Source organism: Echinops telfairi, unplaced genomic scaffold (genome assembly GCF_000313985.2).
Source record: "Echinops telfairi isolate 266 unplaced genomic scaffold, ASM31398v2 ScPeMD7_5;HRSCAF=22, whole genome shotgun sequence".
Lineage (NCBI taxonomy): Eukaryota > Metazoa > Chordata > Mammalia > Afrosoricida > Tenrecidae > Echinops > Echinops telfairi.
The window spans coordinates 19,938,417-19,952,742 of NW_022103901.1; the positions used below are offsets into that span (position 1 = coordinate 19,938,417).

General features: G+C 42.0%; 1 protein-coding gene across 1 annotated transcript in view; it reads right to left on the reverse strand.

The window, feature by feature from the left end:
• The window catches only part of SLC5A11 (solute carrier family 5 member 11), an 85,590-nt gene that overhangs the window by 47,679 nt on the left and 23,585 nt on the right, over positions 1–14,326 (reverse strand). Inside the window, exons 4-8 of the mRNA XM_004705708.4 lie at positions 13,802–13,906; positions 12,387–12,446; positions 6,388–6,492; positions 5,172–5,277; positions 4,117–4,197 (exon numbers count right to left, since the gene is read on the reverse strand). Of these exons, the coding sequence (XP_004705765.1) occupies positions 4,117–4,197; positions 5,172–5,277; positions 6,388–6,492; positions 12,387–12,446; positions 13,802–13,906 (457 nt within the window). The remainder of the gene's footprint in view (positions 1–4,116; positions 4,198–5,171; positions 5,278–6,387; positions 6,493–12,386; positions 12,447–13,801; positions 13,907–14,326) is intronic.

The window sequence follows — 14,326 nt, forward strand, 5'->3', positions numbered from 1 at the left end:
TTACAAATAAGGAATCCTACTTCGCGGAATTTCATTTATCACGGTAGGATCTAGAACCGATTAACCGCGATAAACGAGGGTTCACTTGTATGTAGATCCCTGTAATAGGTTCCCCCTTTCTACTACTCCCTCCCTCCACGGAATTCATATAATTCTTCTGTGAACTAAACAATAATGGTGAGTCACCTTCCTCTGTGAGATCGAGGAAGTAGAAACTATCAAAGGATTCCTAAAAATGATGTAGTTTAAAATAAGGAATCGAGAACTCTTTAGAAACCCGAGCTCTGTCCCATCCTCCATCTCCAATTTTCATATAAGTAATCAATGAAATATACAAATGAGGTATACCTGCAATAGTGCTGGTATCATGTGTTTGAGACTATTGGAGAAATGTCTACAAGATTGAAGAGTTAATGAAAGGAACTCTCCACTGAGACCCCATGATTTTATAGGTAAAGATCTGGAGGTTTGACTACAAAGAAAAACCAGCTGAAGATCTATATTGGCTCTCTTGCCTCTGAAATCTAACATATCATAAGCCACTCATTCAGCAATGGTAAAGTGAAAGGTTGACTATTTATGATAGTGACCACACCCAGAATTTATCTGGCGAGGCTACACATTTGTCCTTCATAGATTTATTACTTGTTTGCATTTCCTCTTGTAAACTGCTTCCTCTTCATAAGGGTCTGAAACATCAATTTTTAAAGTTAACAATAAGAAAATGTTTATTGCTGTTGATATTGTAAAGCTAGTTTCTTTTCCCATGACTATTTTGTTGTATTTTCATTAGAAAGATGAGAGTAACACATGCGCAAATGCAAACTGTGTAAGTTAAAGATTAAATAAAAATCGTATCTGTATTTTATGTCAACTTGAACCTATGTGAAAGCATAGAAATGGAGTCCAACCTATCGATCAAGTCTGATGATGACAGCTCCTTGGGGGTGTGACTGTTTCTATAAGAGGGACAGTGAGAACTTCTTTCTGTCTCTCTCTGCCCCTTCACCTTCCCTGGTGCTGGAATTCTGTGCTCCTCCAGGGGTAGCCCCACTTGAGCTTCTGACCCTGGGAGACAACCTGGGAGTTTTAGGCACCCTCCCACATTCCCCCTGACCTTGGATCCACTCTACTTTGCACCTTGTGGCTTGTGATTGCCCTGCTTCCCACTTCAGCTGTCTGCATCATTGGGCTGGGCTGTGATCAGTCTGAAGAAGTCTCCAGCTAACATACTACCCAGAGACTTGGGTTGGGCTGGGCTAGGACGTCTTCTGGATGCACTTCACTTCTTGATGTAAAGTGCTTCCATACAAATATGAGTTTCACTGCTTTTGTTTTTCTAGACATCCCAGCCTAACACAAGCCAAGGTCAGTGGGAACATGCCAGGGATCCAACAGCTTTCCAGGTAGGCTCCCAGGGTCAGTGGCCCACCTGGGACCACCTCTTGGTGCATACATAGAGTCACAGCGAGGCAGATGGCAAAGGGTAAGATGAAGGGAGAAAAGTTCTCAGTGCTTGGGGAAAGGAAGATTTAACATTGAGAAAATATCAATACTGCCTAAAGTGCTATACAGGTATAATGTATTCATGATCTAGAGCCCAATATCATTCTTTAAAGAGATGGAAAATCTAATCACCTAATTTATGTGGAAAGGAAAGAGACTTCAGATAAGCAAATCACTACTAAAGGAGAAGTCTTAGGTGAATATTTCTCACTTCCTGATCTCAAAAGAAACGAAAACCCAATGAAACAGAATTGAGAACCCAGAAGTAATTCCATACAACCAAAGACAGCTGATAATTGACAAAGGATTGAAATACATAAAAGGGAAGAGATCATCTCTTTAGAAAATGGTGAGGGTGGAACTGGATCTCCATTTGCATAAGAATGAAAGAGGTCCCATATCTCACATTATATAGAGAAATTAATTTAAGATGGATAAAAGACCTAAATAGAGTAACCTAGGACTCTAAAAATTATTAACGAAAAAATATGTAGAAACATATGGGTCCAAATATATGGCAGAAATACACCATTAAACACAAGAAAACAAGCAAACGAAAAACAAAAGACAAAATAGATGACTGTGTGGTCCTAAAAATTAACATTTATATGCATAAAAATATTTGTTCTTCAGAAGAACAAAAAGAGAACTCACAGATGGAGCAAAACATTTTAGCAATGAGTTATCAGACAAGAGAGTAATCTCCAACATTTGTCACTCACACTCACAGAGATAGTTAAGTTTTATTGTGCCAACCTGGTTGATAAACTCGTGTGGGATTAACTAAAAGACAGAGAGATAAGTGGCTTGGTGAGCCTTGTCTTCTAGTTCTCAGGTCTCTTGCTTTCTGATGGTCAGACCAGGGTGCAGCTGCCTTAGCCAGTTCCCTGCTTCAGCTTGCAAGGCTCACTTCCTGCAAGACATCCCCAAGGAGAAGCCACATGGACCTACCCTGATGCAGCCCTGGGTGCTGGAGCAGCCATATGGAGACCCCTGCCAGCACTGAGATGCTTACATGTTCACTGATTCAGCTTTCCTCCTGCAGTCGGCATCATTGCGTGTGTTTTGTGAGATGGAGGAGGACTTTGTGGATTGGTGTCAGACATATGGGCTAATGTTAGACTTATGGGTTGGAGAGCACTGGGTTGGGATGCTTTCTTAATGTACACTTGCCCTTTATATAAAACTCTCTCTTACACATATGGGTTTCTATGGATTCATTTTTCTAATGTACCTAGACTAACACACTCACTCACAACTCAGAGTGACCCTATAGGATAGAGTAGAATGCCCCCTGTGAGTTTCCAAGACTGTAACTGTGGAGAGTAGAAAGCCCCTCTTTCTCCCACGGAGTGGCTGCTAGTTTCAAATTTTGGACCTTGTGGATCGCAGTCCAACTAGTATTCACTATACCACCAGGACTCTCTTCTCACATTTACAGAAAGCTTTACTACCTCAAAAAGAAAAAAGACAAAATGAAGGGAGACGCCGGACAGGGCAAAATATGACAAAATAACAATTTATAACCTATCAAGGGCTCATGAGGGAGGGGGGAGCGGGGAGGGAGGGGGAAAATGAGGACCTAATACCGGGGGTTTAAGTGGAGAGAAAATGTTTTGAGAATGATGAGGGCAATGAATGTACAAATGCGCTTTACACAATTGATGTGTGTATGGATTGTGATAAGAGTTGTATGAGCCCCTAATAAAATGATTTTAAAAAAAAAGACAAATAACCCAATTTTAAAATGGGCTGTGGACAAGAACAGGCACGTCAGCCAAGAAGACTGGTTAGGTGGCCACAAAACCTGAAGAAATGCTCCTGATCATTAGTCATGGTTGTTGGGTGGCATTGTTGTTAGTTGGCTCCAACTCACAGGAACTCTGTGTACAACTGCCTGGTCTTGGGCAATCCTCACAACTGTTCTTATGTTTGAGCCCATTGTTGCAAGTGTGTCCATTCATCTCATTGAGAGGTGTCCTGTTTTTTGCTGCCCCTCCACTCAAGCATGAGGTCCTTACCAAGGATTGGTCTCTCCTGACAATACATCCAAAGTATATGAGGTCAAATCTCACCATCCTTGCCTCTAAGGAGCATTCTGGCTGTATTTTTTCCAAGACAGATTTGTTTGTTCTTTGGTAGTCCATGGTACTTTCCCTATTCCTCGTCAGCACCATAATTCACATGCATGATTAGTCATTAGAGATATGCAAATCAAAACAAAAGTGAGTGTTCACATACTCCAATGATCACAGTCAAGCTTTAATGACATTTGTTATTTCTCTTACTCATCTACATTTATTAATTGTGTCTTTATAGGGTTTTAATGAATTTTTCTGTAAAGAAGGGTCCTTTCTTCCCTCTTTATTTATGTATTCAGTCATTTATTTATATGATAATACAAGGGATTTTTAATTTTTACTTAAAAGAATAAGTTCATTAGAACCACAATTCGCTTTTAACTAGAATAAGCATCCCTCAAACAAATGAAACACCATGAGTGATATGCATTTTGATATCTGGATTTGCTGATCACAGTGATTAGAGCAGTTGTCCCTGCTTGAGAGATGGTGCCATCACCCACCCAAATGGTCCTGGGGCCCCACTCACTGTAACCCATGAGGATGAGTGCTCCTATCAGCATGATCATAGTCTGCACCGCATCCGTGTAGATCACAGCAGCCAGGCCACCTGGGGAGATGAGTCATGCAGGAGTTACACCAGATAGAAAAGGTCAACAGCTGAGAAGATTTCTTAGTATTGATCTTTTTCCCCAAAGATGGCCAAAATAATCCTGTATGCATGCCCATTTTCCTTTCATGTTAATATAAAGTTTCTCCCTCAAATTCTGGAATATGGATTTAGCCACGTGACGTTACTTGACCAATAGAATTTGACCAATAGTGTGTTGTGCAGCTTTGAGCCTAGACTTCAAGGACCCCTATAACCTTTTCCCTCACTATCTTGTATTCCCAAGGCAATCATACTTCAAGAAGCTTGATAGCTTAACCGAGGATGAAGGCCCCCTTGGAGAGAACTGAAGGCAACAGCCTAAGCTAATCAGCAGCCTTGTGAATAAAGTCATCTCCGTCCAGCCAGCTATACACTATCTGCTGGGTCAATTCCAACTCATCAACAACCCTACATGTATCACAGTAGAACGAGGCACTCAACAGGGCTTTCAAGGCCTGCCTTCTGAAGTAGCTTTGGATGCGTTTGAATCACCAACTTTTTGGCTAGTAGTCAAGCACTTAACTATGGGTACCACCCAGAAATATATATAGAATGGAATGAGGTAAATCACCCCAAGAGAAGGCAGAGAGGGCTGAAACCGAAGAGGGTGAATACTCAAAATCAGCTCTTTTGTTCAGGGCTTACTTTGTGTTAGGCACTGGTCAAGGCTGCAAGTCTAAAGTGAAAGAGGCTATCAGACTTCAGGCTCCAAACTTGCAGTAGTTAATTTTCTAGCTTTGAATAGTGTATAGGGCTGCACATCCTCAGCACTTAGTAGTCTTTAATAAATAGTTCTTGAATGAATAAATAGAAACTAGCTTTGTATAGTTGTGTGTTTTGAAGTTTTCTCTCTGATCAGACGACCCTCTTAATATAATGGCCTAGTGAAATCATATGTATCTGGGGACAGTGGAGTAAAGAGTTAGTCATACCTGCAATAGTGTATACAGCTGTAATGGCCAACAGCCCTACTATAGCCAGGTAGAGGTCCAGGTGCAAAGACTGCTGAATAAAGATGGCACCTGCATACATATCCACCTGTAGAGACATCAAGTTGATGGACGAATCAGTACGTGAATGAATGGGCATTTGTTGCTTGGGTCCCCTAAGACAAGAGGACAGCCTTGGTTCTGGAAGGCACATAAAAGCCATTTATTGTCCTTTCTTCATTCATCAAGAGTTTCAAACTGGAATCCTGTGGGCAATTAAGTTTGAGACCTCTGCCTTAGGCTTTCACTGGTCTTGCTTTTACTCTTAAGACCTGGCATCCTCTACACGGCAACCTTTGTCAAAGAAATCATAACCAAGTCTTCTTCCTCCCCATCATAATTATCTAGTGCATCCAATTGCCCCCAAGATAAATTCTAAACTCTGTGATTTGCCTGTCTCTAGGCTCACATTTCCTTGACTCACTTCATATTTCAAGGGTCCTGCAGGTACTCTGAAGAGTCCTTGTTCCCTTACCCAACTCAAGTTCATTCAAGCCTCTAAGCTTTTGCTTGTGTTTGTCCATCTTTCTAGAATTCCAACCCCCACTTTCCCCTAATTAGTAAGTGCTGACCTAGATGTAACTTCTCTGGTGAAGGCTTCCCTGCATATACACCTTCCTATCAGACTGTGGTAGAGCATTCTAGAAAAGAGCCTGTGTCTCTGCCCCTCATATGTGGAGCTGGCACAGTCCCAGTTATTGCTGTTCAGGTTGCGTGGAGTCCCCTCTGTCCTTCTACCCTGCCTTCTTTCTCAGCTGAGAGAGAAGGTAGCCTCAGTATAAGTCAAGCTGCCTGGGAGGCACATGCTGGAGACTGCAAAGCATCTACTCTTTACTACTTTCCCTACCTGCCAATGCGAAGTTCAAGCTGGAGCAAATCTGATTGATCCCAGGAGGAAGACAATGACGCTTGAAGTCTCATCAGTGGCCTACACCATTTAGAGATGTTGTCAAAGAATCTTTGGGAGGTGGTGTCCTTCCCTGTACTTTTTCTACCCATGTTCACCCTTCACACACTCCTATCTCCCTCTAGAAAGAAGCTGTTCTCCCCTTTCCAAAAGTTGGCCAAGAGAAGAAAGTGGTGAGGAGGATATTCCCAACCCCCAGCATGGAGTGTGATTTTTCTGCATCCATGTGGCCACGCTATGCCCCCACCTTACCGAGATCTTGGTGAAGATGTATATAAACAGGTAGAGCACAGCCAAAATGATGGGAATCCTGTTGCCACCAAAGCGTTTCCTTAGGTATTCTGGCATCGTGTTGACCTTGGGCCAAAGCAGAATTTTAGCACACAGGTGAACACAGGTACCTGGCCTCCCCAGCACCAGCCCCTCCCACTTGCTTCTTTTTCTGAAAACTCAAAATAGTCTTCCTAGGGATTAAAAATTGGGACCTTAATAAGGGAGCAGAAAATAGTGCAAGAAGGTAGGAGTTGGGGTTCTACATAGATGTGTGTAACTCATTGACACAGTTCTCAAGGCAGGTGTGTATGCCCATCACCATTCTGCTATATCCTGTATTTTTTTTACTGGTATATTAATTTAAACCAAACTCACACTTACTTAAATAAACTTATCTAAATGGAAACTAAATCATCATGTAATGGAAAACAGAATCACCTGCCCTAAATTTAAGAGAACCAACGAGAATAAAATGCATAGATAATAAAGCTACTGTATATACTCGAATATCAACGGAGGCACCTAATTTTACCACAAAAACTGCATTAAAATTGCTGAAAAACTCAGCTTATACGTGAGTATATATGGTATGTTCTAGGATTTGGAGGTAATTTACTACTGCATACCAAAGGCTCTCGGCTCAGGGCTTCTCAGGCTTCCATTTAAAAAGGAAGGGGGGAAACAGGAAGGAAAATGGGGTGAGTTGTTAGAGAAGTGGGAGAGAGGTGGTAAAGGCATCCTAGCACCAACAGGAGAGTGTCCCCTCGAAATAATGGAAAGGGACTAATTTCATTATGTAACTCAGTGTGCATGGTCCAACAACTATCTGACACCTAATCATGTCAACTATCTCTGTTGGTCTATGCTCCAAACTTTGGGGAAATTGTTTTAGTCTAACGCATTAATTCTAGGAATAGAATGAGCTGGCTCCAGAAAGCACAGAGTGGCCAAGGACCTCTTTCCCCCATTAAATTGTGGGGTAGCTCCCTCAAACCCTAGGCAGGAGGAGTTATTACCATCTTTCAATCCTCGGTCTTCCCTGGGTTTCCCCTCCACCTCTCCCCACACAGGGAGAGATTTATTATTTGGCCTCTACATTTGGGGGGTGAGGGAGTTAAGGATGTACTTTCCCAATCTTATCACCCTCACCACTCCCAAATTTGGGTTGAGAAACTGTGGTTTCTTGATGTTGGGGTCTCAAATCAATGGCTAGTCTTCCATAAGATACTAGAAGCTGGATGGAAAGTACTGAATAATGATTATAATTATACTTTCAAGAATGTTTGCAGCCCACACAAGGAAAGAGACTAATGGGTACTCAGTGAGGAGCTAACGAACGATAAACTGGTTGTGCCGAGGCCAGGCTATAGAAACAGAAGAATCTGGTGGTGATTGATGAAGAAATTGGAAGAAGAGACTGGGAGAGATTAGAGGCTATACTTGCTTCAAAAATAATAAAACAGTAATAGAATTAGGGTGGTGGCTCAAGGTGTGTTCGGTGTAACATTATTTAAAATTTCATGTAACTGAAATTTTCAATAATAAAATATTGGGGGAAATGAACTCAGGAATAAAGGGACATTTTTAGAAAGAAAAATAAGAACAAAACAAAAAAATAAAAACAAAAACACTGGCTTCCCAAAAGGACCATTTTGGATCATGAACCTCCTAAATGTCTTGCCTCAACCTTTGATTTAATGCAAGGCACCTTCAGCAGGAACTTTCTAGAATTGTACTGAACTCTGAATTCCCTCAAGGAATCATAAATGGAGAGATTCAACCAAACCTTCCTGAACATGTGCTGTAACTCCTGATGAGAGAATTCAATGTGAGAACATTACTCCATTGGGATAAATGTACCAAAGGAGACACTCCTTAGAGCTTATCTGCGAAGGACAATGAGGTTTGGATGAAAGTGAGATTCCTGTTACTGATTGACAGTCTTTATTAGCCATTGACCTTTGTTCAATCTGCAAAGAGTGGCACATCTTCAGCTTCCACACTTAAGATGTAGAGAGGTAGAGAGGAAAGATGACGGACGTCAGCCCAAAGCAAGCAGCGCTGGGATCCAGAAGTCAGATTCTGGGAAGAAACGTGAAGCTAGATGCCAGATGGAAGGCAGTGGCTTGCAGAGTTGTGAGGCAGGCAGAGAGAAAGAACACAGAGTTCCTCCATAAATGTATGCTTATGAGCATTCCTGCACGAGTATGCAAATGTTCACAGTGGCACCGTCCATCCTAAGTTAGCCCTGGAGAATGGCCTAAATGTATCTCTACGAAAGAATGAAGAAGCCTATTTGGATGCACTCAGGCCATGAAATACTATTGAGCAATGAAATGCAAACACCAGGTACCCACAGCAGAATATGGGACCCCTGCTTCCATCTAAGTACAATTAAACTTAAACTGTTGCTTAGGATTGTGTTCAATCATAATAAAAATGATTGCAAAGTGAATCAATCATGTTTTGATCTGCACATTTGTGCTTCATGTACTTTTCTGGGTGTTTGTGCAGGCATTGCAGGGCAGTAATGAAACCCAAAGGTCATCAATTCAAAGCCACCAGCTGTTCTGCAGGAGAAAGATGTGGGAATCTGCTATCTGTAAATATTTACAGCCTTGGCTATCCTATGGGGCAGATCTGCTCTGTCCTATAGGGTTGCTATGAGTCAGAATCTACTCAATGACAATGAGTTTTGTGTGTTAATTTTATTTCACAGTATAACAAAAAGTTAATTGGATAGCTTTCATTTTTTGGTCAACATACCAGAACTTATTGTCTGGTATGGTCTTAATCTCATCGTTAGTATTTGCAAGATGCTAGTCAAAGAGTCTTCGCTGTTCTGCATCTTCAGGTTGATTTCAACTCATCGTGATACCATAGGACAGACGGTGACTGCCCCCTAGGTTCTCCAAAGCTGTAATCGGTGGATGACAGATCGCCAATTCTTCTCTCCAGTGGAGTGAATGATGGGTTGAAACCTTTGCCTTTTGGTTTGCAGCTGAGTGCTGAACTACTACCAACACAGCTCCTGAAAGGATGTCTCACTCGCTGTCATGGCGTCCACGCTGACTCACAGCAACGTCCTGTGGGATTCCAAGACAGTAACTGCTGACGAGAGTAGGAAGCCCAGTCTTTCTCCCAGGAGTGGCTGGTGGTTTCCAACTGACGACCGTGCGGATCGCAGCCCAGCGCATAACCACACACCATGAGGGTGCCTGCCAAAAATGTCTAGACTCTAAACATTTTTCTTTTCTTTCTTTTCAAAAAAATAAAAAAAATTTTTTTTCTTTTCTTTAATCATTTTATTGGGTGCTCATACAGCTCTTATCACAATCCATACACCCATCTATTGTGTCAAGCACATTTGTGCATATGTTGCCATCATCATTTTCAAAACATTTTCTTTCTACTTGAACCCTTGGTATCAGCTACTCATTTTTTCCTTCCCTCCCTCGTGAATCCTTGATAATTTATAAATTATTATTATTTTTTCCTGTCTTACACTGACTGATGTCTCCTTTCACCTATTTTTTTTGGTGTCTCTCCCCATGGAAGGAGGTTATATGTAGATCTTTGTGACCGGTTTCCCCTTTCTCCCTCACCTTCCCCTTCCCCACCTGGTATAGCTACTCTCATGATTGGTCCTGAGGGGTTATCTGTCCTGAGGAGTTATCCTGGATTCCCTGTGTTTCCAGCTTTATCTGTACCAGTGTACATGCTCTGGTCTAGCCGGACTTGTAAGGTAGAATTGGGGTCAGGATAATAGCGGGGAGGAGCATTAAAGAACCAGAGGAAAGTTGAATGTTTCATCGGTGCTATACTGCACCCTGACTCTTCTCTTCCTTGTGACCCTTCTGGAAGAGGATGTTCAATTGTCTACAGATGGGTTTTGCGTCTCCACTCCACACTCCCCCTCATTCACAATAATATGATTTTTTTGTTCTGGGTCTTTGATGCCTGATACCTGATCCTATCAGCACCTCATGATCACACAGGCTGGTGTGCTTCTTGCATGTGGGTTTTGTTGCTTCTCAGCTTAATGACTGCTAGTTTATCTTCAAGCCCTTAAGACCCCAGAGGCCATATCTTTTGAAGCCGAGCATCATCAGCTTTCTTCACCACATTTGCTTATGCACCTGCTTTGTCTTCAGCGATCATGTCAGGAAGGTGAGCATCACGAATGCCAGGTTATTAGAACAGTGTTCTTGCATTGAGGGAGAACTTGAGTAAAGGCCCAATGTCTGTCTGCTACCTTAATACTTAGCATAATAAATATATGTACATAGATCTATTTCCCTATCCTTATATATAAACAATCTGGAGGAGAAAACAGCGGGACTAACAGTTCCGGGGGGGATATGGAAGAATTTTTCATTTAATTATATATCTTGGTTGTTCTTGCACAGCAACACAGATCTGTAGACTCTGTCCCTTTTTCACAGCTGCATGTTATTCCACACTGTGGATGCACCAGCCCTGATGGATGTACATTTTGGTTATCCCCAGGTTTCCCTATCACAACTATAGCAACTCTTTCAAATCTTTGTCCCTCTTCTCATTTTCCAACCTTGTGAGTTCCCTTTTCATTCTCAGCAGGTGGTACTATCTTCTTCTTGCCAGAAAAAAAATGAGGGTGGGAAGAACATCAGCTGAGAAGTTTCAACAACCCTACCTACCACCTAACCTTCATAGCCATCATCCTTTCTCCTCCCTAAGTAGACCACTCAGTAAATCCATATTGACCCTTGGACTCCAGGATCCTTACTCCAAGATACTTTATGTACATGGGAGTGAGACACAAGTGGGGGTAGAAAGATCCAGGCTCCTCATTCACAAGACGCCTGAGGTCTAGATTCTTCAATGGGGCTATTTGTTATATTCAAATGAGATTATTTATCCATACAACACTGTCCTTTACACAGAACTGTACACCTGGCCAGGAGCCCTGGGGCATAGTGGTGATACATTGGGCTGCTCATTGCAAAATTGGCAGTTCAAAAACACCTGCTGCTCCTCTGGAGAAAGATGAAGCTGCCTACTCTCGCATAGCATCTCAACCTTGGAAATTCACAGAGGCTGTTCCACGCTGTGCTTACAGGGTCACTGTGAGTCAACACAGATTTCATGGCAGCGAGTTTGAGGTTTTTCAGTTTATATTACATGGCATAGGCCATGAAATGACTTTTAAAGTGATTTCTCTGTTCTTTCCTGAATAAGCAATTAAAAGAGCTTATTGCTTTACTACAAACAGCATGGTGATATCGTATGTCGCATTGTCCTGTGTGGTGGAGCACTGAAAATTAGAGGAATGGAAAAAGAAAATGCAGAGAGAAAGTGGAATAATAGCACTACACTGAGGGGGTTACAATCAAGGAGATGACACAAAATGTGTACAAACGGTTGCATGTAAAATTGGTTATTTCCACTAAATCTTTGCCCACAACAGTTTTTTAAATAAAATGAAATGGAATCAGGCCTAGTGAGTTTAATGACACAAAGTTGTCAACAAGATTACAACTAATTTATTAGGCTTTTTTTTCCACCCAAAAAAAAACGTCTAAAACATTATTTGGTCACAAAAATGCTGGCATTTCACATTAGTTTTTTAAAAATGCCTTGATTATTGTAGTTTTGTGTGAAGAAGGCAGGGAGGAAGCATGATTCTTTTTTGTCTTAAAAAGTTTCGGTTATGGTCTAAATATTTAAAAGAGACTGCACATTTTATGCTTACGTTTTGGCATTAAGCTTTTTTTTTTTTTTTTGAGCCTGTGCTGTGTGCAGCCTCTGAAAAGGGTCATGAACATCTTCGGTGTTGGTTTCTGAGCGGGCGCTGGGCTCCTACCTTCCCCCAGTCCCCATCAGTGCTCTTGGTATCTATCTAATGGCAGGAAGGCAGGGGCGATGGTGGGAGGAAGAGTTTTACCTTCCCAAAAGGTTTCCTCCTCCGCCCAGCTCCCAGCATCCCTCAGACTCACCTGGCCAGCAATATAGATAGGGAGGAAGATCCAGGACAACATCAGGACAAAGAATAAGCCCTGTCGGAGAAGACAGAATCAGGTCAGGTCCCAGTGCACACCAAGGTGGCGAGGTGGATTTGCTTCTGTGCCCTAGGCTCACCTGACCTGACTTCTGCCTCTGCCTCTTCTCTTCCTGGCTAAGTGGCTTACATGTCTTGGGCTTCGTATATCCATTTGTAACATGGGGGGAAGAGACTTATCATAGGGGACAGTGGAAACGGGACCCTTTGTGACTCTGTCTACTTCTGTGCTCTTAAACTCTCCATGTCAACCCCCTTCCTTCGGTTACCCTCGCTCCTCTCCTTGGCAGTGTCTAAAACGCAGGCTACAAGGTCAGGCATATTGGGCTCAAAGACTGGGTACGAGGACAGATTGCACATGTCTTATTCCTCTTTTCTGGGAAATGGGAGGAAGAGGGTCTGACTGGATTAGTGTGCGTAATTGGTGAGATGCTATCTACTAAGGGCTTTATAAACCAAGCCCTCCTCCATACCCGTGGCAAGCATTAATTTGTTTTTACACAAGCTTATACGTTTAAAAATGAATGGTTAAAAAGTAATAATAATTTATAAATTATCAAGGGTTCATGAGGGAGGTGAGAGTGGGGAGGGAGGGGAAAAATGAGGAGCTGATACCAAGGGTTCAAGTGAAAAGCAAATGTTTTGAGAATGATGATGGCAACAAATGTACTTGACACAATGGATGGATGCATGGATTGTGATGAGTTGTATGAGCCTCCAATAAAATGATTTAAGAAAATAACAACCACGAAGGGTTCAAAGATTTTTCACTAAGTTCCTCAGAGCCATGCAGTTTGTAAGGGTTGGGAGCCAGGATGAGAATTTGGGCGATCTGGTTCTAGTCTGCCAACAAAATATCATTCTACGAAATGTATTTATGTCTGTGCCTAGGCAAGATAAAGCACTTAAAAATGCTAATCATTGTGAATTGAAGATCATTATTAATATGTTCACCCTGCTTCCCAGCAGAAATTATATCCTAAATAAGGTCTATACATAGGGGGATGGTCCTATCTCAGGGGGTTCCTATGGGGCAGCAAAAAGGTTAAGAGCCATCAAGCTACATAGCTTTAGCAATGACCAACTGATGTCAAAAATGCACAGAAGTAATTTCTGGCCTCATGATTTCTTTTCTATTCTGAATCTGCAAGAGAAATGTTCTGAGCCCTCATCTCCATGCCTGGTTGTTGAGACTGTGGGTTTATGGGACCCCAAGAAACAAAGGACACCCAGGGCTTGCAGAACAAGACTGTCTTTTCCTTACCAGGGACTCCTTGCTTGTTTTTTATTTTTCGAAAGCACCATTCTATGGTTAAAAGTGTAAGACCCTCATATAACTTTCTGCTTACTCACATTAAATTCATAAGCAGCTACAGAAATGCCCGCAGCAGCTCCTGACCCTGCCAGGCCAATGAAATGTCCGCTTCCAACATTGCTGGCAAATAGCGAGGCACCCACCTGTGGGAAGATGAACAGGTCAGATGTTGGGGCCTGGGTCTGGAGTACCTGTTCTTTACCTCTGGAGGAACTGTAACTCTTTTTCCCCCTGAGACTGTAACTCTTAATGGGAGTAGAGAGCCTCATCTTCCTCCCTCAGAGTGGTTGGTAGTTTCAAACTGCTGATCTTGAGGTTAGCAGCCTAACACATAAACCACTCACCATAGACAGGGTTAATGACACAAATCAGGAAGCCTATGTTACTCCATAGTTCCACTTGTAACTTCGAGTAGATACCCCTTTCCTCCTGGTTGGTTACAAGGAAGTTACAAGGATTTAAAATTAGGCAAATACGTTAAAAAAACGTTAAATACGTTAAAAAATGAATGGTTAAAAAGTAATAATAATTTATAAATTATCAAGGGTTCATGAGGGAGGTGA